This window comes from Sus scrofa, chromosome 4 (genome assembly GCF_000003025.6).
Source record: "Sus scrofa isolate TJ Tabasco breed Duroc chromosome 4, Sscrofa11.1, whole genome shotgun sequence".
In the NCBI taxonomy this organism is placed as follows: Eukaryota; Metazoa; Chordata; class Mammalia; order Artiodactyla; family Suidae; genus Sus; species Sus scrofa.
The window spans coordinates 108648200-108666747 of NC_010446.5; the positions used below are offsets into that span (position 1 = coordinate 108648200).

General features: G+C 56.2%; 1 protein-coding gene across 4 annotated transcripts; it reads left to right on the forward strand.

The window, feature by feature from the left end:
* Positions 2467–15557, forward strand: FAM212B (family with sequence similarity 212 member B). 4 transcript variants are annotated; one of them, XM_021090027.1, is made up of 2 exons: positions 2467–2694; positions 14278–15557. In XM_021090027.1, exons 1-2 carry the CDS (start codon positions 2659–2661, stop codon positions 15118–15120), a joined length of 879 nt encoding a protein of 292 aa, XP_020945686.1. In that variant the 5' UTR covers positions 2467–2658; the 3' UTR covers positions 15121–15557. The 4 variants fall into 4 exon arrangements, with proteins under 4 accessions (XP_020945686.1, XP_013852715.1, XP_001926314.3 ...); XM_013997261.2 differs by lacking the exon at positions 2467–2694 and adding an exon at positions 2702–2885; XM_001926279.6 differs by lacking the exon at positions 2467–2694 and adding an exon at positions 2871–2988.

The window sequence follows — 18548 nt, forward strand, 5'->3', positions numbered from 1 at the left end:
TAAGCAAGGGAAACTGAGGCCAGTAAAAGGAAAGCATTTGTGCAAGGTCACACTGTGTTGTCGATTGTCGAGAAGGCCAAATCACCCCGTCCTAAATTGTTGCCAAGATTTAAGCCTACATCTCCTGGAGTTTTAACGGGAGCCACCCTCCTACTAACTTCCAAGAGGATTCCAGGCCATGCGTTTGCAAGGATGGACAAAAACCAGGCCTGAAATTTGACGTTCAAGACTATTCCAACTGCACACCCACAGACCCAGTGCCTCCTTTAACCACCACTGTAGGCGTAGGAAAGCAAAGCAGGGCCTTCTGTGTTGGGGAAGCCTTTTGTGGGCATTTCTCCCAGAGTAAAGCTTTCTCCCATATGTTGATGGACTGTAGGTTAATGATCAGTCCCAGAGGAGTCAACTCCAGAACTGGTTCACCTGGGCTGGAGATAGCAGCTCCATTCTTAGGGGTGGGTCCCCACTCTGAATACTTTTTGGGTCCCACCTTGGGGATCTCAGCTCACAATTGCCAGGAGGCAGGGGACTGCTGTTGCCAAGGTCAGCCGACTCTCCTGGTGGCTGGTCTGGGAGAGCAGCAGCCTCTCACAGAGGACGTTGCGAGCGCAGCAGCTTCTCAGCTCCATCCTGAGGCCTTCGGTTTTCTGACCCGCGTGGGCTTCTGACCTTGGCCAGGAGCCACCCAGACACAGGCTGAGGACTGGGTTTTGACCCACCTGAGCCTCTTCTTCCTGTTCTCTATCCAGAGGCTACCGCTGCCCAGCTTCAACCAAAAAGAGCACTCAGGACTGGGCCTAGAGATATGGGCAAGATCCACTGTACTTGAGAATCCGGGCCTAAGCGGAGGCCATCCGACTGGACTCCACAGAGTATGCACTTCTAAAGATGTTCTTTTTTTTTTTTTTTTTTGTCTTTTTGTCTTTTTGCTATTTCTTGGGCCGCTCCCGCGGCATATGGAGGTTCCCAGGCTAGGGGTCCAATCGGAGCTGTAGCCACCGGCCTATGCCAGAGCCACAGCAACGCTGGATCCGAACCGCGTATGCAGCCTACACCACAGCTCACAGGAACGCCGGATCATTAACCCACTGAGCAAGGGCAGGGACCGAACCCGCAACCTCATGCTTCCCAGTCGGATTCGTTAACCACTGTGCCAAGACGGGAACTCCTGATGTTCATTTTTATCCTGCCTCCCTCCCTCCTTCGCTCCCACCTCTCAATGGCAAGCAGAAGTGGCGCTCTTTGCTGACACGAACGCAGCTTCTGCCTTCTCTTTCGTGTCTTCTCTCGCCTCTTCACGGTTCTGTCTCCCTCCAAGACCCCTACATTCTGCCCTGGGTAAACTTTCCCTGTTAATGACCGTGAACAACACGTCGCTAATTGCGCTAATTAATCTCGGGCCCTGCAACACCGCCCCCTGCGGGCCAGGCCAGGTGGCACGGCGCCCAGGGAACAGGGTGGGAACCGCAGCCCAAACCTGCGCGGAGGCCGGGGTAGCGGGTCCCAGGCTGGGCTGGGTGGAGCGCTCTCGCCGGCCTGCGGCACCTCTCGGGTCCATCTGCCGCCACGCCACAGCCCACAGGACCTCTGATGCTTTGGCTGCGTCTGTTGAATAGAATCGTGGCATCTTGAGTCCTCTCTTGCTCCCCCGACCTTACAGAGAGCTTTGCAAGTAGCTAAAGCAAGAGTTGGGATAAGCCGCCAGAGTACTGGGGAAGAAAACGCCTGATCCTTTACCCCTGCCCATCCTATTGTAAGCGGCCCCCATCTTCTTACCCTGTTTTGCGTTTTCATAAAGAATCATTACCTGAAATTACAGCGCCTAATTTTTTAAAAAAACTGTTTGTCTCATCTAATTACCTTCCCCCGCCCCAGGTACGTTCCTGGGACCAGAGACCTTACCAGTCTTATTCGGTATCCCCAGACCTACAGCCTTCCTGGAAGTACAGTACTTGGTGTTAAATAAGTGAATGAATGCACGGAGCAGCGGCTTCTCCGCTCCGCGAGTGAGGAGTGAACTGGGAAGATCCTGCACTAGGCGGTGAGGTAAATCCACACTTTCGGAGTCCACTTTTTTTAAACACTTCAGGGTGCAAAAGAGCTGCAGAGTGGCATTTGGGACGGACACTAAGGCGCTCGCTCAGCTGCTTCTGAGATCCTTACCCACTGCCCACCCGTAAGACGGGGATCTCTCTTTATCACTAAACAGGGGATCAAGTGCTTTGTTGGGGGACGTCGGTACAGCCCGGAGTCACGATTTGCTCGCCGCGCTGGCCAGGACCAGGTGTGTTCGCCCCCCTCCCCGCCCCTGCCAGCCCTCCTGGAGCGGCGGCCCTGGCCCAGTGCGCACACCCGCCCAGGGTCCACCCACAGCAGCCCAGCCCGCGTCCCCCGCGCGCCCTTCTCATTGGCTGAAGGCATCTCCCCCTGAATTCTCATAGGCTGTCCCACTTTTCCCTCCGCCCCCAGCTCGGACCGCGCGCCGCGAGCAGCTGGGGAAGAAGCTCCGAGTCTGGGTCTGGGAGCAGAGACTCGGCTCGTTCAGAGTTGCGGAGCGCAGACTGCCGAGCGCAGTTTCAGTGGGACTGGTGTCCCCACTCCGGGACTCTCGTGGAGCCGAGCCCGGCCAATGGGCGCATGAGGTAGAAGAGCAGGGAAATGGATTGCTATTTGCGCCGCCTCAAACAGGAGCTGGTAAGAGCGGAGCGGGCTACCGGGATTGGGAGGGCTGCTCCGCCCCAAAGGGTACCTGGCCTCCGCCCAGGCCCCGGGACCGCGACGTGCGGAGAGCAGGGGACGCGGCGCGCGGGGCCTGTCCAGAGGGAAAGGGATCGCGAGGAAACTTGGAGCAGAGACTTGTTTGAGAGGGAAGCAGTCACGATCAAGTGAGAAAGACCGAGAGGGCAAAGCTAGCCCAGACCGAAATGTGCCCAGAGACCCCGAGGGAGCAAAGAGGGCGCACCGGAGACAGGCAGACAAGCAGATGCGGTGGGACCCAGCGCCCGCACGGAAAGGGCGGGACGCGGGTGCCCCGCAGCGGGGGCTGCGTGGAGCGGGGGGAGGAGGGTGCGCGGGCCGATCTCTGCCCGGGACCGGAGGTCGGCCGGGGACTGCGCTCTCGAGGGGAGCTGGCACCTCCGGGGGTGGGGGGAGCAGTCCTGGCGGCCGGGCTTGGCAGGGCTGGCGCGGCTGCGGGGGCCGGCCGGGCAGGCTGTCTGCCCGGGCTTGCCTGCCTGCGGGGAGGGGGCTGGCAGCTGGACCCGCGGGGGAGGGCCCGGCGCGGGAGGAGGGGCGCCGCCTGGCAGCTCGCGGGCGGGAGTGCGGAGGCCCAGCCAGATGTCAGGTCTGGACTTGGGGAGTGCGGAGGGAGCGTGCGGAGGCCCGGGTGCAGGCGCTGGGAGAAGTGACACAGTCTGGGACCGGGGGCGGGGGGAGCGGGAGGGTGGGGTGGAAATCGCCCGAGGAGGAAGAAGGGTGCCTGCTGGAGGCTCTGTTGTGGGGGGCAGGTTGCTTCTCACTGACTTCATATCCCAGCCCCTCCCGGCTGCCACCTCTCTTGTTCCTTCAACCACCAGAATTCAGACAGATATTTTGCAAGTGTTCCCCCCGCCTTCCGCCCCACCCCGGGTCCGCGCGCCCGTCTCGGTCAACCCGGACCTCTGAGGTCTTTGCCGCCGCCTCTTTTTTTTTTGTCTCTCTTAGTTTGTTTCTCTTGGGGACGCCCTCTTCTCACCCTCACGTTTCTCCCCTCCGCCTTCTTCTTACTTTTCAGAGCCAGGGGCACCCAGGCTCACTACAGCAGACCTGGATCCAAAAAGTGCCAGCCCTTGGCTCTTCAGATTCCATAACAGCCTCTCCCACCCCTGCCTGCAAACTCTCCACTCTTCCGCTGGGGAGGGAACTTGGCAGCGGTATCAGGGGCCAGCCCGGGGGGAGGGGAAGCATGCAGTAGCAGGTGTTCTCATTGATGCTTCCTGGTCAAGTGGCCCAGGCACTCTTCCTGTCTGTCCCACTCCCAGCCCTACCTTCTCAGGTCAATGGTCACTTCTCTGGTACGTCTTCCTGACGCCTTTTTTGTGGTCACACTCAGATGAGACTGTTACCCAGAGGAATGCTTCTTAGATGAGGGACAGAAGTGTCTCCATCATGACCCTTCCCATTCTGATTTTCCCCTGCATCCCAGGTCAGTGTGGGATGGCCGGCCCCAGCCCACACATACACACTTCTGACTTTCCCCATTCATTGGTCAAATACCAGAAAGAAAGGTCAAGGTCATCACAGATCGTGTCTGAAGTCCAAGACCCACACTGAGAAAAGAATTGAACAGAATCCTCTTTTTATGCTTGGAATCTGGGACCACACCACCCACCTCAGGATCTGCCTTAATAGAGGGTTTGTGGGTGTTCCTGGCATGGGCTTGAATTTTAAAATCCTACTGATTTGCATTTTTCACAGCACCCTAGGTGGGAGGTGGTGAGGGGAGGAAGACAGTGTCTGGATGCCAGGGAATAAAAAAGGCAGTAGGAATCTGCACGGAGCTGAGTTCCAGGTCTCCATTTGCACCCTCTCCTGCCAAGGCCTTGAGCCCCAGTCCCCAGGAAGAGGAAGGGGAGAGGCTGAAGTCACCCAGCTCCCCATTAACTTTCATTTGGCCCTTTGTCTGAGCAGCTTCAGCCTTTGACTCTCTTGGAGAGGAAGCCAAATGCCTGGCCTAGGGCCCAGAATGACACTCAGATGGGAGAGCTCTGCCCCTCCCTTCCACCCATGGTGTTCTGCCCCCTCCCCAGTGCCAGTCTGCCCAGAAAGGAGGCAGAACAGGGTGACAGCCAGCGCTGTTGGCGTCTCGTTCACTCCCTGAGTCCAGTGCTTAGGTAGCCGAGCCAAATCTCAGTGCCTCAATTTTCCCAATGGGAGGGAAGGAGCTGAGTTAGCTCAGTCTCAGCCTTTTAGCTCCTCTCAGGACTGTGGGGGTTGAATTTTGAATTCAGGTTGTGACTGAGTTAGGAAGGTGTTGGCTTGTTTATCCCCTGGGTCTGCATTTGGGTGGGAAAGGCATCTGGTTGGTGTGTACCATGAGCTTGAATTGCGTGTGTGTGTGTGTGTGTGTGTGTGTGTGTGTGTGTGTGTACATCCCAGGCAAAACTTCCCTGCCACCCAGGGGGACTGTGTGTTGCTTGGCCTTGCCCTAAGCTAGTCTATGCCCAGGAATACTCCAGTTCTACATTTATTTATGCCATTAAATTCTTTTCAAGGCGCCTACGTCCTATAGACACCATGGGTTAAGGTGACAGGGAAAGGAAACACGAACAAGTTGTGAAATTATCTCTGTTGAGGGTGCTCTGTGCTCCTCTCCTGCATCCTGGCCCTGCCGTTGGCCCAGAAAATACAGACACGAAGAGTCTCTTCCTGAAAACCAAAGTAGCAGAATTTCCCAATTTCCCAAAGCAGAAAAATTGCTTGTAACATGTGGGCACTGAGGGGAGGCTGAGGGGTTTGGGATCCTGGCTCCTTTAGGTTGATGGAGGCCCTTTCCTCCCATTTGGAAGATGATAGGGATCTGGTTTCAGGGCTGAAATGTGGCAGGAGAGCAGCAGCAGCTGACACACTTCTTCATCAGGATGAGGGGGTCGGGTCGGGGCTGCAGCTACTCAGCAGGGAACGTATCTCTCCCCGCACCAGCAGCCAAAGAGGGGCCCTGCCTGAACACAGGCCTCGGGGCCAGCTGTTCTTTAGACACTGCTCCCTTGAGGGCTTCCAACAAATGGGGTAGACCCAGGCACACAGAGAAAGCAGATGTAAGATGCTCACGGAGTCGCTCGCTCATGAGTTCACATCAGGGTGGAGCGCCTCAGGCTGAGTGATGTACAGCCGGGGTGGGAAGGCTTCCTGGAGGAGGAGGAGGATGGAGCCAGCTTTTGGGATGCTGATCCTATCTAAGGCATGATGCAGGGGCAGAGAGACTCCTCTCAGGCTGGGAAAGGTCCTTCTGGACAACTTGGTGTTCCTAGAAGACAATTATCTGGCCGCTAGTGGCCACAAGTTCAGGAGATCCTGGCACTGGCACATACAGGAAGATCAGGACCTAAAGGCAAATTAGAGAGGAGATAAGAAGGTGATAGAGGAGATACATTAGGAACAGCCTTGGGAGTTCCCGTCGCGGCGCAGCGGAAACGAATCCGACTAGGAACCTTGAGGTTTCGGGTTCAATCCCTGGTCTCGATTAGTGGGTTCAGGATCTGGTGTTGCCACGAGCGGTGGTGTAGGTCAAAGATGAGGCTCAGATCTGGTGTTGCTGTGGCTGTGGTGTAGGCCGGCAGGTGCAGCTCCAAGTAGACCCCTAGCCTGGGAACCTCCATATGCTGTAGGTGCGGCCCTAAGAACAAAAAAAAGAAAAAAGCAACAGGCTTGAGGTCTTAGGGCAAAGGAGCAAATTTCCTGAGGCCGAAAAAAAGCTTCTGCAAAGGATCCCATAATGAGTTCCCCTTGATGTGCAGAGCTGGGGTGAAGGAGACTTTGGACTAGACTGTGTGGGGGTGGGGGTGGGGGTTGGTGGGAAGAGCCAGGAGCATAGGATTTGTGATCAGGCCAACCTGAACTCCAATCCTGGGTCTCTGTGACCCTGGCAGGTCACTTGACCTCTCTGTGCCTTGGGTTTCTCATCTGTCAGATGGAGTTTTTAAAATACCTACTTTTTACAGCTACTGGGAAGATGAAATGACATTACATGTCATATCCTCCCCAGCCGTATGCCCCCAGCACGTACGTTGTAGACACTTGGTTAAACCCTTGATGATGAACTGATCAGACTGGTGGGCATATGTCATTCATTCCCGGAACATACTTACTGAGTTCAGACTCTGTTTAAAGCACTTTGCCAGGCGCCGGGGCTATGGTCACAGATGTAAACAGACACTGATCCTGCCTCAGAGAACTCACAGTATAGTCGGGTGATAATAACAACGTGGATTGATGCTGACAGTTATTGATATGCCAGATATCTCACCTGTTATGTCACTCGATTTCCAAAGCCACACTACGAAGTTGTCCTTTCATTATTCCCATTTTATAACGAGACCTGAGGAGGTTAAGTGACTTGGCCGAGGTGTAGAGCCGATTAGCGGCATCGATCGGTTAACGTCAGCCAGTCTGACTGCAGAACCTGCACCCTTAGCCAGTACAGACACGCAGAGCTCTCGGAGAGAAATAGAGGCCACGCGCTAGGGAAGAGGCACCAGTTCAGGATTGGAGAGCAGTGCAATCGCCTCCAGCTGGGGGATCAAGGAAGGCTTCATGGAAGAAGTAGCATTTGAGTCAGATCTCGAGGGATAAATGGGGCCGGGGACAGGAGAAAAACAGCAATCCCAGCAGACAATGAAATGACGTGACCCAAAGGCTCAGAGATGGAGGTAATGGGGATGTTTGAAGATTGTCTAGAGGGGACATAGGAGACTCACTTGAGTTTGGTTAGAACACACGGGACGTGCAGAGGCATGGTGAGCAATGGGGCCCAAAGAGTTATTGACAGCAGACTACAGGGGGTCTCGAACGCCCTGCTGAAGAGTCTGCCTTTTTCTATCTGCACTGCAGAGCAGCGTGATCAGAGACACGCACAGCTTGGGATCTAGGAGGTGGTGGGGGTGGAAGTCGGGGGAGGGAGGAAAATGAGGCAGGAAGATGAGTTAGAAGCTTATTACAAGAGTCCACATGGGAGAGTAGGAAGGCCTGAACCAGAAGGGAGGAAAGGAAGGTAACTCTTCGAGGATCCCTGGATGCCCGAGGAATGTGGCTGGCAGACTGCGGACTGCGGTGGAGAGGGGCTGAAGCTGGACAGGGGAGAGGGAGGCTGAAAGGCGAGCTCCCTGCAGGGGAGCCCCTCTCTCCATCCCTCTGCCTCTTGCCTGAGCACAAGGCCCCCGGCAGACTGTTCCGCTGGGAGAGGGGGCTCATCCATGTCACACTCCCCCCTTTCCATACCCCCCTCCCTCCTCCAGCTCTTGGCACGCTGTCTACTCTACCTTCCTGTTGAGAGGTCCAGCCAAGAGCAGAGGGCGGTGAAGGTCCCTATTCACTGAGCTGGAGAATGGGCCACTTGGCAAAAGCGGGGCTTTTCCCATTTCCGGCCCTGAACCTCCTTCTAGCTTCCAGAAGGGCTGAAAGGAACAGTGTGGGGATCTTGTGAGTAACGGGGGTGGGGGTAGTGAGGCAGGGCACACGGCCAGGTCCATGGGCAAAGCCGGAGCCTGTGTCAAAGGATTCTGGCTGAGCTGGGAGAGGGCGTGAGATAGCTGGATGGATGGAGGGCACAGCTGTGAGATCCGTCAGGGGCCTAGCAGAGGGCTTGGGAAGGTTGCCGAGGAGGCTGGTGTCACATTTTCCCATCCTCACTCCTCCCACCCCACAAAGGGCCCAGCGAGTGCCAACGGGGGAGCTGTCCAGGCACAGCTGACCCCTCACTACCCCTTCCAGGGCTGGGGGTTGGTTTCCTAGCAGCATCTTCGCCTTCAGCCCCAGGCAGCCCGTTCCTCTTCCCCCTTCAGATGAATCAGTGGAGTGATGCCTTCAGTGGAAATGAACCGAATTGGGTCTTGGAGTCCCTCCAAGGCTTCATGCTCTTCCTCCGCCTCTGATGATAACTGCCCTTGCCCGTCCCACCGACTCCTGTTTCTTCTCACAACAACCTCATGAGGCTGAACAGTCAGGGTTTACGGTGACTTTTCATAATGTCCTGGATGGAGTAAGAGGGCCAGGAGGGGGGTCCCAGGCCTCCCACAGATCCGCCTCAACCTCAAGCCAAAGGTCAGTGTTTCCAAGGGAGGTGCATGAGGTGACATCAGGTGATACGCAGATGAAAAACGTTTAGCTTCAGACAGAGAGGAAGATATAGATACAAACAGAAAGAGTTACCGTCTGTATACATGTCATATACGTTCTCTGATAATCACATTCATTTATATACATAGATTTCTGTCGAGTATTGAGCAGGAGACTAGGCCGCAGGTAGATGCAGTCAAGTCTCGGAGGAAGCCTCGGGCAGCATGTTTGGGAAACACTGAGGGAAACACAAAGCCCTCAGATCCCTGGTTTTCTCATCCGTGAAGTGGGGATAACTGCACCTGCCGAGCCAGCCTCCGGGGTAACCGTGGGGCTCAGACGAGGCCATGCAGAAGAGTGGGCACGTGCTGCACACACGGGAGGGGTTATCGTCTTACAGTCACAACCGCAGCACAAAAGATTGGTGAATCTGCCCTGTGTCGCGTGGCCGAGTTAGTCCCGGGTGTGAGTGAGTCCGCTGGGGCAGGCCGCGCCTCCGCGGGACAGCCTGGGGCTCTTTACAAACCCAAGGATGGAGGCTTCCCAGTTCTTCTGCACAGAGGAGGCCAGGGGCTGGTTTAAAGGGCTGCAGCTGTGCTGCAGGCGAGACTAAAGTTTGACAAGAAGAAAATGTTTAGAATGAGGCGTTTGGAGGCCCAGGAGATGCTGGGGGTGGGAGAAGGACTCTAGGTTGGCGGGGGTGCAAGGGGGGGTGAGATCTTTCTCAGAAAGGATTCCCACAGCCGTCTCCAGATATGCTTATCACGGGTATTAGGTTTGGTGGTAGAGCAGGCTAGCTGTGTGTGCACATGTGCTTGTGCACATGTGCATGTAGGCGCATGCATGTGCATGCACACATGTGTGTGCATGTGCGGGCATGTGTGTGCATGCACGCGCATGTGCATGTGTGTGTGCATGCGCACATATGTGCTTGTAGGAATGTGCACATGCGCGTGCACACGGGGTCGAGAAAGGGCAGTTAGATCTGCTAACTGGCTGTTAGATCTACTGCCACTCAAATCAGAACCAAGGCGACCCTCTGGTGACTTTTGCAGCGGAGCTCCATGGGCAGGTTGGATGTGGTTTGGCCCCTGCCTGAGGCCCTGAGGCACTGGGAGGCCAGAGGGGAGCTCATCACCTGCAGCCTGGTCACTAGGATTTAGGGTTCACCTCTAGCTCGGGACTCTCTCTGATGTGGCCCCTCTCCTTTGCGCCCACCCTGAGCTACTCTCCCTTCTCCCTCTGGGGCAGGAGAAACTCTGGATCCAAGCAGGTCCCACGCTCTGGGAGGACAGCAGCTTGCCCTCTGGCTCTCTCTCCCTGGGTGACATCACTCCCCTGGGGCTGGGAAAGGCAGCTGCCTCTCCATTAGACCCCTCCAGCTCCTGGGTCCCCACACCCCCTGGCCTCCCTGCTTCCCACACCCCCTGGCCTCCCTGCTTCCCACACTTGGGCTTCCTTCTTCAGCCCTCAGCCCCTCAGGGCTGCCTTCTTGCCCTGTGGTGTCAGTGCTCAGTGGCCAGCTGGCCGAATCCAGCTGGACATGGGGCAGGAGGATGCGAGGCCTCCCTTTCCTTCCTCTCTCCTTCCTCTGTGTGAGGCTGGGGTGGACACAGGACCAGATGTTTTCCTTGATCAGAACAGATAGCTGAGGAGTTCCCGTTGTGGCGCAGTGGTTAACGAATCCGACTAGGAACCATGAGGTTGCGGGTTCGGTCCCTGCCCTTGCTCAGTGGGTTAACGATCCGGCGTTGCCGTGAGCTGTGGTGTAGGTTGCAGACGCGGCTCGGATCCCGAGTTGCTGTGGCTCTGGCGTAGGCCGGTGGCTGCAGCTCCTATTGGACCCCTAGCCTGGGAACCTCCATATGCCGCAGAAGCGGCCCAAGAAATAGCAAAAAACGAAAAAAAAAAAAAAAAAGAACAGATAGCTGAGCAGAATCCTACACCCCTATCTGTTCAGTTTCCCTGAGGAAGAAATGTTCTGGAAGGTCTTAGGAAGTCTTAAGCTAACAGCCAAAATTCACCACTAGGCTACGCAGAAATACACCTCACCTGATCTGTCCAAAGCTGGACCAGGCAGGACGTCTTATTCCCATTTTAAAGAATGGAGACAATGTAGTTCCCTGGTGGCTCAGAGGGCTAAGGATCTGGGGTTGTCACTGCAATGGCTCAGGTCACTGCTGAGGTGCAGGTTTGATCCCTGGCTCCAGAACTTCTACATGCCTTGGACACGGCCAAAATAATAATAATAATAATTAATAATAATAATAATAATAAATAATAGATAGAGTTTAATTAACCTGTCCATATCATGCAGCTATTATGTGGCAGGGCTGGGATTTGAACCCCGTTCCGTTCGTCTCCAGAACCCAAGATCCTAACCATTGCAGACTATCATTTTCCATGGGGGTGTAATTTCAGCTCCCATTTACTTAAATGGGGCCTCTGTTTTCTGGGCAGCCCTGAATTCATCCATACGCACACGTCCATTCTCCCTGGAAAAAGGTACGAAATGTCAGCATGATTTCTTACGGATTTTTCCAGACTGGAAGAGATTGAATGGGGTCATTTCATTCCTCCCACTACCTCTGCCCTGGACCGGGCTCAGCCTTCTGGAAGGAAGCCTGCAAACTCCGACTCTGTGCCTCTCGGTGAAATGAAACCCTGAGAAACGTCCCTGACTCCTCCCGGGGAAGGGCAGCAAGCAGTGTCGGGTCCTCGTGTGTCTAAGGTTACACGGCAAGCGCGGAGGTGCTTGCTGGGCTCTGGGCAACGTAATGATGTGTACATCTCAGTTCCTGCCCCCAAGTGGTAGGTGGTCAATGAGTGTTTCCTGGGTGACCCAGCGCTTCGACACGCGGAGGAGCTGAGGCAGGTCTGGGAGTAGCAGGAGGAAGGCAAGAGCATTTTAAGTATCAGGAGAGGCTCTGATGGAAGCCTGGGGCGCGGATATGGGAGTAGTTGTGCTTCTGCGTGGCGAGTGACAGGGTCAGAGGTGTGGATAACTGGTCTGGTGGCTGGAAGGCCTGCACGGAAAGGTGTGTGGCATCTGAGGACAGGAACAGGGACAGTTGGGTAGAAAAGCCAACACTGACTCTGAGGTTCCAGGTTGGGGTGACAGGCAAGAAAGAGGAGAGTCTGAGCAGCATTTTGCCAGGGTGGGGGGAACTTGAGAAGTTTGGCTTGAGGTTTAGAGTCTTTCTGACTTAGCTCTGGGTCTTCCAGCAGAGCTGCTTCCAGAAGGAAGGGGTCAGGAGGGGAGAAGCCAAAGAGGTCAGAGTAAGGGGCCATCAGCGAGCGTGGCCACCCCACAGTCTATGTCTCTTGCCGCGACTGCCATTGAAGCTGAGCGCATTTGCCCGGCAGCCTGGCACAGCCCCCGGGCTGTCAGGCCCGGAACCCTGCCCCTTGTTGCCCTTTCTTGGGAAGGTGCAGAGTGGGAGCCGTCCTACGCTCAGCAAAGGCCTCCTGGCTTTCGGGGGGCACTCTGGCCCCTGGGAGGGTCTGCCCCCAGAGCCTGGGAGGGTCAGCTGCCAGTGCAGCCCTGCGGGGCCCCTCCCCAGGCCCTCCATCCCCTACCCTGTGGGCTTAGCCCTGTGCTAAGACAGGGCGGTAAGATGAGCCCTGCGGGTCTCTGGGGGGCTTAAGAAACAGATGGTCCCCTCGCATGAGGTTTGCTGCGGGTAACATGAGCAGAGCTGGGGCAGGGGGGAGCTGGCGGGATCCAGGCAGCTTGGGCCCGGGCACGGGAGCCTCCTGAATGTTATCAGAGGAAGCATCCCCTGCCCAGCCTCCAAACTCGGCCCTCTCCCAGGTCAATCTTGCAGCCACTTTCCAGCTGGCACCTGGAGCTCAGGCCTTAGACACCCACAAAGGGGCTAGGGAACTGCCCCCCAGCATCCCCACTCTGGGCCAGGGCAGCAGAGCCAATGGGGCTGAGAAGGCAGGAAGAGCATGGAAGCCAAGTGTGAGGGCAGCTGAGAGGGGACAGGTGTTTGGAAAGGGAAGAGGGCTGGGCAGAGCCGGGCAGGGGCCTCTGCAGGGGAGAGGGCTGGGCAGGCCTGGGCAGGGGCCTCTGCAAACTGGAGCCCCCGACGGCCTTCTCTCACTCCTGAGCAGTGGAGAAACCCCAGGCCTACCCTTTCTCTTAGGGAATCGGAGCTCCTGCCCTTCCCTAAGTTCTCTCGCAACCCCCCTCCGCTGGCCAGCCATCCCGAGGCGGTGCTTGGTAGTCGGGACTCTGGCATTTGGAGAGAGATGGCCTGTGTTTGAATCCAGCAACATGAGCTGTGTGACCTTAGGCCACACACCACCCCCACGGTTAACTCAGCTGTTAAAATGGGAACGAGAAAGCAGCCTCCCAGGCTTTGTGTAAAGATGAAATGAGACCATGTGCACAGAATACTTGGCTCAACTCCTCCTGTTACACGGTAGCTGCTCACGAATTGGTAGGGTCGCTGTCAGTCTCACCTCAGGGAGGCTCCGGAGAAGAGGAGGCCACGGACACGAAGGACACAGACGGCCACTGGCACTTTCTGTCCCTCAAACTGACCTCAGATTTAGCTCTTGTCATCTATGTAATCCTTTTTTTTTTCAGTCTTTTTAGGGCCACATCCGTGACAAATGGAGGTTCCCAGGCTAGGGGTCAAATGGGAGCTGTAGCCGCTGGCCTATACCACAGCCACAGCAACGTGGGATCTGAGCCACGTCTGTGACCTACACCACAGCTCATGGCAACGCTGGATCCTTCACCCACTAGCGAGGCCAGGGATTGAACCTGTGTCCTCATGGACATGAGTCAGATTCATTTCCGCTGTGCCACGACGGGAACTCCTCATCTATGTAATCTTGAGCAAGTTACTTATGTGCCTCAGTTTCCTCATCTTTAAAGTAGGAACAATAAGAGTCACTACCTCGTAGAGCAGACTAAATATAAGTTAATATATACCTGTACATATATGTAAACATATATGTAACTCAGTGCAGTGCCTGTCTTAGCAAGCCATTAATATTATTGCCTTTTGGGACTTCCCAAAAGGCAATAATAATCTGACTAGGAACCATGAGGTTGCAGGTTCGATCCCTAGCCCCACTCAGTGGGTTAAGGATCCGGCATTGCCATGAGCTGTGGTGTAGATCACAGACGCGGCTCGGATCCCGTGTTGCTGTGGCTGTGGTGTAGGCCGACAGCTACAGCTCGGATTAGACCCCTAGCCTGGGGACCTCCATATGCCAGGGGTGTGGCCCTAGAAAAGACAAAAAAAAAAAAAATATATATATATATATATATATTCTTGCCTTTATCTAGCCATATCCATGTTAAAATTCCTTCTCTCCCGGCTCAGATCTGCACTGTCCTGGGCTGTGTCGAGGTGGGGCCCACGGCAGGCTGGGATGACCGCCGAGGGGCGTGTTTGGGGAGCAGCCCTCGCCCCAGCTCACAGGCCCTGTGCTCTCTCCCTGCAGATGTCCATGAAAGAAGTGGGTGATGGCTTGCAGGATCAGATGAACTGCATGATGGGGGCGCTGCAAGAACTGAAGCTCCTGCAGGTGCAGACGGCCCTGGAGCAGCTGGAGATCTCTGGAGGGGGTCCTGCCCCAGGCTGCCCAGGAAGCCCGGGGACGCAGCCCGAGCCCCCTCGATGGGAGGGTGGCAAAGGTCCTGCCAGCCCCCTGGCCTGCTCCCCCTCCAACCCACCTGCACTTGGCAGCAGCACCAAGTTCCCGTCGCATAGGAGTGTCGGGGGGAGGGATCTGGCGCCCCTGCCCAGGACACGGCTGCCAGAGCACCAGAGCTGTGCCCCGCAGGCGCCAGAGCTGGGGGAGCTGGATGACTGGACCTCCACACTGATGTCCCGAGGCCGGAATCGACAGCCTCTGGTGTTAGGTGACAACGTCTTTGCGGACCTGGTGGGCAACTGGCTGGACCTGCCAGAACTGGAGAAGGGTGGGGATCGGGGTGACAGCGGGGACGCAGGCGCGCCCAAGGCAGGGAGGGCGCAGCCACGGGAGCTGGGCCGCAGGTTCGCCCTCACAGCCAACATCTTTAGGAAGTTCTTGCGTAGCGTGCGGCCAGACCGCGACCGGCTGCTGAAGGAGAAACCGGGCTGGGTGACACCCACAGCCCCTGAGCCCCGAGCCGGACGCTCGCAGAAGGTGAAGAAGCGCAGCCATTCCAAGGGCTCAGGACACTGCCCCTTCCCCGGCGCCACGGAGCCCAGACGGGGGGAGATCCCCCCCGCGGGCTGCCCCAAGGCCCTGGAATCCTCTCCCTCTGGCTTTGATATTAACACAGCTGTTTGGGTCTGAATCCTAGAGTCAGAAAGTGGACTGAACCCCAAAGGGCCAGGTCCCGGGAAAGAGGCCGGGCTGGTGGTGTGGCTCTCAAAAGCCCAACTCCAAGTCCCTTCCCCCTGGGACGGAGGAGAAGCCGGAGGCTCTGGAGCAGGGCTCCCTGTGGTTGGCAGAGGCCGTGGCAGGGGCCTGGCTGGTGGGGGAGGTGAGTGTTCCTGGTCAGAGAGAGAGAGAAAGAGTGTGTGTGTCTGTGTGTGTGTGTGTGTGTTGCTCATTTTGGGGCTGGAGGTGACAGCAGGGGAGGGGCTGGGGAGGAGACCAGGAAATCCTGACATTCCTTCGCTGCCCCCAAAGGTCTCGGTTGAACATCCTGCATGGATCGGGACATTGGGGCCTCAGGTTCCCCAGAGATGCTGTCAATAAAGACTTTGTCTCTTGTGTCCCCAACCTTATAACTGTTTGTTTCCTTGGAAAAGCGCTGCTCCAAGCACAGGTATTCAGGCCCAGCCGTCCTGGGAAGGGGAGCATCGGAGAGAGGCAGACCCCCACCCCCACACCAGCCTGTTGCCTTTGAGATGCCAGTCCATCTCTGCACCCCGAGGAATGGCAGATTAAGGAGCTTAGGAGCTAAAAGCATGTGCCTAAAGAGTGCTTCGGGGAGTTCCCATTGTGGTTCAGTGGGTTTAGAACCCAACTAATATCCATGAGGATGCAGGTTTGATCCCTAGCTGCTCAGTGGGTTAAGGATCAGGCTTTGCCATAAGCTGTGATGTAGGTCACAGATGCAACTTGGATCCCATGTGGCAGTGGCTGTGGTGTAGGCCAGCAGCTGTAGCTCTGATTCGACTCCTAGCCTGAGAACTTCCACATGCCGTGGGTGGGCCCTAAAAAACAACCCCCCCAAAAAAAAAGGTGCATTCCAAATGCACAGGAAAGGAAAGCTATTTGTATAGCACTTTCAGTGTTTGAAAGGATTTTCATATCCCTTATCTCCTTCATGAATGTACAAGAAAATCAGGTATTACTCCCACTTTCCAGATGAGGAGGCAAGGCTGGATGTGCTCCCTATCCAAGAGCAGGCCAGGCAGGGGCTGACTGAAGAGCAGAAGCTGGGCCCTGGAAGCACACACACTCCTTCCTCAACACCTTGTCTCTAGTGCAGAACCCCCACCCAGCGGCCAGGAATGTGTAGATTCACCAGCGAGAAGAAAACACAGCCGAGAAGAAATACACACTCATTTTCAAACCCCTAGCTCCATTCCGCTGCCTCCCTCTGTTCGGCACCAAGTGGAGCCCTCAGCCTCATTGTCCCTTCTCATCCCCAACCATCCAGGGTGGAGGGGCAGCAGCTCAGCTCCAACACCCTCAGCTGCACCTACAGCCACAGTGGGCACATGGCCCAGAGCGCTAGGCTGCGCAGAGCCAGGGCTGCCTCTCGGTCCCTGGAAGCCGCCGTCCCTCCCACTCCAGCAGGGAACGCCCACCGGCTGGGGAAGGACAATGTGGGTCCCTGTTTGGGTGAGCCAGCCCGGGAGGGCACTCCCTCTCCCCTCCCTGCCTCCGCCTGGCTGAACTCCCTTGTGCCTGATGGGGGTGACAGCTGCAATTAGAGGCAAGACGCCTTCCTGCCCTCAGAGCATTTAATAGCAAATTGGAGAGGAAAAATAACCAGAAAGGCTCTTCCTGCATCCTGGACCCCGCAGGGCAGAGATGGAGGGAAGGGGGCTTAGAGTGAGCAGCCCCTCATCTCCCGTGGGGAGGTGTCTAGGGTCACTCTCAAATTCCCACACTTTCAAATGGTAGATATTTAGCGTTTGGTGGCAGAAGCTATAAGAGGAAAGGTTGTTTGTTTTAGTGGGGTTTTTTTTCCCTTTGAGCTCTGGCTATTTGCCAGGCAGTGTGCACAGTGTCTTTCAAACTTCAAAATGACCCTAGAAAATATTGTAAATACCTGCCTATTCAACAGTGGCTCTTAGGGGTCATGTAAACCGCATACATCAGGTTGCTAGCAAATGAAAGAAGGAGGGTTTGAAACAGAGGGACATAGGGCTCTAAACCCCTGCCCTGTCCTCTCCTCGCCCTGGAGGTGACAGCTGAGCTAGCCCTTTCTGGAGGAAGCTAGCCCCTCCCCCTCCGTTGTGTCTTCCCACAGCACTCTGATGTTTCAGCTCTGGGTGAGGGCCCACTGGCCATGGTGGCCTTGGGTGGTGGCGGCGGGGCTGTATGCGCGCACCCGTGTGGAACGTATGTGGATTCCACCTGCTGATTCATTGAGTCCAGAGAGGAGGGCGCCCTGGGTGCTGGATGGTGGAGAAGCGATCCAGCAATTTTTCGGGAAGGTGCCAGCTCTGAGTCGGGAATGATTCTACTGGAAACCAAGTCACCTCTTGGCCATTTATCTCTTCCGAGTCTGTTTGGTGGACTGGTCACTGCAATTGAGACCAACTGAACCAAACTCTGTGAACACCTCCCAGTGCCAGGCATTGTGGCGGGAGCTGAGAACAGAGCAGCAACAAGGACAAGGACTCAGTTCCTGACTCCAGGGGTCCGGCAGGAAGAAAGAAGCAACTTGTAAACCATCGGTTAGCAGGGAGTGATCCAAGGGACTGAAAACTCACTTTAACTTGGGCCAGAACAAAACAATTAGGGACATCTGCTGCCAACAAAATTCACAGGTTGTTGGGCATGTCATCTTCATGCTCTTATTCCTTCTCACCAAATTCTGGAAGTGGTGCTGGTGACTTTATTTGACATTGGGCGGGGGGCGGTTCAGAGAAATTAAGCAACTTGCCCTGGGGGTCCCAGTGTCAGGGTCGGGATTGAAACAGCGCCCACTGACTTGCAGCCTCGTGCTTTTCACATCGCCGGCAAACTGGCCCCGTCAACCCCAAAGCCAGGTCAAGAGGCACAACAACAAACCCCGGCCTCCCGCATTATCCACGCATGGAGAATAAACGGAATGCCGGCTGCCGGTGGCAGAATTTTGCCCGGATCTTGACAAGGCTGATGCAGTGCCCAGCCCTTGCCACGCTGTGCTGGCGAAAGATTAGGGCCGATTTCGTTCATTTGCACCCCACCCCCCCACCTGCTCCCGTCATTATTTTTCTTTCTCCCTCCCCTTCTGGGCTCCAGCCAGGACAGGGACGGAGACTGTATTTTACTGAAACGGGGGGGCGGGGGGGAGGTGAATGAGGAGCTTGGGGCGATGAGCGTGGGGGTGGGGAGCCGTGAGGGGAGGTAGTGGAAGGAAGCGGAGAGAAATTGGCCGAATGCCGTCCCTGGGGCTCATTTTATGGTTAATTAGGACATGCAAATAAGCTGGAAGCTCGTTCAATACCCTCCCTGGCACGGGGCCCTGCCTCGCACCTGGCCCACTTCCTGGCAGGTACGGGGGTCCCCGGATTGGCCCAGGCCTCTGCCCTGAGCCCCACCTGCTTCTCGGC

Excerpts from the sequence above, each read along its gene's own strand:
- FAM212B (XM_021090027.1), top strand. The coding sequence starts at position 2,659 with ATGGATTGCTATTTGCGCCGCCTCAAACAGGAGCTG. Across the intron at positions 2,695-14,277 it reads GCCGCCTCAAACAGGAGCTG|ATGTCCATGAAAGAAGTGGG; the intron begins GTAAGAGCGGAG and ends CTCTCCCTGCAG.